We start from the raw sequence: 3,115 nt of genomic DNA, 5'->3' as shown, positions 1-3,115 counted from the left end.
GTGTAGTCTGAGGATTTAATATACTACGTCACTCTGAGCGAAATATAATTTAAATCTGATTTAAATTGATTTAAATTCAAAGCATTGAGCCTAGAAATATAAGATGTAAATTGTAGACACCTACGTAGTGACATTATGTCGCACTGACAATGTTTGATTTTTACGTGAAGACATAGGCTATCTGACAAGGACATCCCATGGCACTTTGATGCCGTCGTGCGAACTTAATAGAAGATAGGTCCCGCAGTCGTAGAAAAATAACGGAGCCTTAAAGTTGCATCTAGTATAATATTTCGTTTTAACGTCATTCCGTTTTCTCTGAGCATTCAATCTTAATTTGTACACGGTTGACACACCACATCTAAACCAGTTTGCTTCTATATCAAACAAAATTAGATTGCTTGCAGTTTTGCTGACAAATGTATCTTGTGCTGGAAATACCACAGATAGATAGATAGATAGATAGATAATATCCTGGGAAACTTCAAATTTATACAAAAAATGAGGCTATCTTGTCCTACAAATAATAGATTAACCCTAAATGCCTCACAACGCATTTGGTGCCAGATAAGATTCTCATAATTGGCTGTCGAGAAATGCTGTTCAGGCTATGCCATAAACCATATGGAAAATAGAAGGCTCTATAGTATTGCCTATCAGGATTTTTTCCCCCCTGAACAAAGATCAGCAATCAACTCAGGCGAGCCTGTATGGAATCAACCACTCTTGACAATACATTTAGTCACAAGGTCAGGTCGATGGAGTAAAGTAAAAGTGGAGTTCCTTTTTTTTTCATATTTTTTTTAAAAACTTAATTTGTATAAAACTGCCCAACGACACAGACATAAAATGTAGGCCTATTCATTTTCCTGAAGGGGACGCTGACTTGTGTGCATACGTAGAGCCTGTTGCGCTAAGTTCCCGGCATGCAATGCGAACTTGCATAGCCATCTTGTAGGAGGAGGCGATTTTTAAGAATTTCGTACCCTGATGTCCGGAGTATAGTGAGCAGCTTTCTCAGTACGGAGATTTTCTCGTGTATCAAATCGATAAATACTTTATTGTCAGTCATTGCATTCGAAGACAAGGGCGAGAATGAAAGTGCTATGTAGGAAAGTAATTCCGTGTACTTATTTTTAGGAAACAAGTGCAGAAGCTAGCTAGCTAAATGAGAGGCACTGTGAACGGGCCCGCCTCAGACTAAAGTAGCTGCTGCAGCTGCGGAGGTACATCTGCGACAGCGGCCTTCTGGCAACTACGGACACGGGAAATTATTTTGCGTAGCAGGCCGGTTCCGTTAGGCCAACGCATTGGACTCTATTTGGACGAATAATTTGCTATTTGGAAGAAATTCAACAGCCTATTGCTTTGGAGAACTTCATGTGGTCGGCCTATCAAACCCTAATCGACCTCAGTCGTAATGCAACAGGAGAGGGAAGGAAGAAGGATGACGCTGAATCTGGCTAAAAGATAGAAAACCGTTGGTTTGCTGCTGCTCTTACCGCGTATCGGGACAATATAAAAGACGCAGAGCAATCTGTTTGGATTTCACCGGAGAGATCGTGAGAAGAAGTGAATAGTAAGTCTTCAAAATGTCTAAAATGCCTGCAAAAAAGAAGAGTTGTTTTCAGATCACAAGTGTGACACAAGCTCAGGTGACAGCCAACAGCGCAGCAGACGACACCGAAAGCTTGGACGACCCAGACGAATCACGAACAGAGGATGTGTCTTCGGAAATATTCGATGTGTCGCGAACTGCTTTCGAACCTGAGGTATGTGACAGCTCTTCGGAGGAAACATTTAACAACGTCAGAGAGTCCGAAGCTGCACCTACACATGTAGCCAGACAGCTACCCTCAGCAGCGGGCACTTTTAACATCGGACCGCCTTTTCGAAATGTAATAGCGAACAGTGTTCCCAATGTAAGTAATCAGTCTCCTATAACAGGGGTGTCGACTGTTCAAACTTCTGTCCCCTCAGCTGGGGCCGTGCAACAGCCAGCGCCTCTCCCCAGTGTAGGGGCGGGTAACGTGTCGGGATCCACGTCTCGGTCGGCCTCGACTAGCTCAGTGAGTGCTTCTACAACAACTACTACTGCTAGCTGCAGTTCACGTTTTAGGCTAATTAAATTAGACCATGGTACTGGTGAGCCCTTTAGGAGAGGCAGGTGGACTTGCACAGAGTTCTATGAGAAAGACCCAGAGGGATCTGTTATAAGTAGAAATGTAGACACAATACGACACAACAGCACATTTGACCCTGGTGCAGAAAGGGACAGTGGGCTTGGGGCCACAGGGGGATCCAGTGTGGCCCCGTCTGGTCTCTCTGGACATGGTCCTGATCCCAGTGCGGAAACTGCTCTACCTACAGTTTCTCACATGATTCACTCAGACTTGCAGCAGCAACAAAACTATGGGGTTGGCCAGCACCATGTCATTTCAGGTTCTGTGACTCATGAAGCATACTCTAACAGCAACAATAATAAATCTGTGACTACTCAGCAGCAGATGCAGGGTACTGCACATCCTGTTCAGCTGCAGAATCTACTCATGCCTGGCCCGAATGGTTCCCAACAGACCATAAACATTCAGAAATCTCCTGGCATGCCTCCTGGTCCTCAGGCCCAGTCACTCATCTATCAGACCCAGGCACCGCAGCAGCAGCCCACCCCACCTCAGCAGCTCCCCTTGGGGCATCACCTTGCGGCCCAGCCCTTTCTGATACCTGGATGTCAACTTGAGTGCAACCAGCAGCACCTGGCTGCAACCACTGCTCAGACTAATTCAGTGGCTAACCTCTCTGGAGGCCAGGCTGTCAACCAGGGGCCCTCACCAGTGCCCACCCCAGCTAGTGGAGTTCAGGGGCTGGGGACATCTGGGGAGATGGTCGGTGGTCCCGGAGGTGTGCCACTGCCAGCCAGCCAGCCAGCCTCTTTGTCCACGTCTGCACATCTGCAGCAGCCTACAAGCGGGATGGGCAGTGCTGGCGGGTCCATGATAACAGGTGGCTCTCTTCAGCAACAGCAACCACAAATTGGTCATTACTTGATTACTTCGGGGATGCCACATGGGCTCCCCATAGCACCCACCAATGCCCAGAATGTGCCTACAGTGCC

General features: G+C 46.7%; 1 protein-coding gene across 1 annotated transcript; it reads left to right on the top strand.

Moving 5' to 3' along the window:
• Nucleotides 1-492: 492 nt before the first annotated feature.
• On the top strand, nucleotides 493-3,110 carry LOC122132040 (TSC22 domain family protein 2-like; the record flags this gene model as incomplete). Its single annotated transcript, XM_042706796.1, has 1 exon — nucleotides 493-3,110. A coding segment is annotated over exon 1 (1,518 nt), but the record flags the coding sequence as incomplete, so codon positions are not given.
• Between the last annotated feature and the right edge of the window lie 5 nt (nucleotides 3,111-3,115).

Source organism: Clupea harengus, unplaced genomic scaffold, assembly GCF_900700415.2.
Source record: "Clupea harengus unplaced genomic scaffold, Ch_v2.0.2, whole genome shotgun sequence".
NCBI classification, from domain to species: Eukaryota; Metazoa; Chordata; class Actinopteri; order Clupeiformes; family Clupeidae; genus Clupea; species Clupea harengus.
Note: the sequence above shows the minus strand (reverse complement) of the source record. Positions and strands in the feature narration are given on the sequence as shown.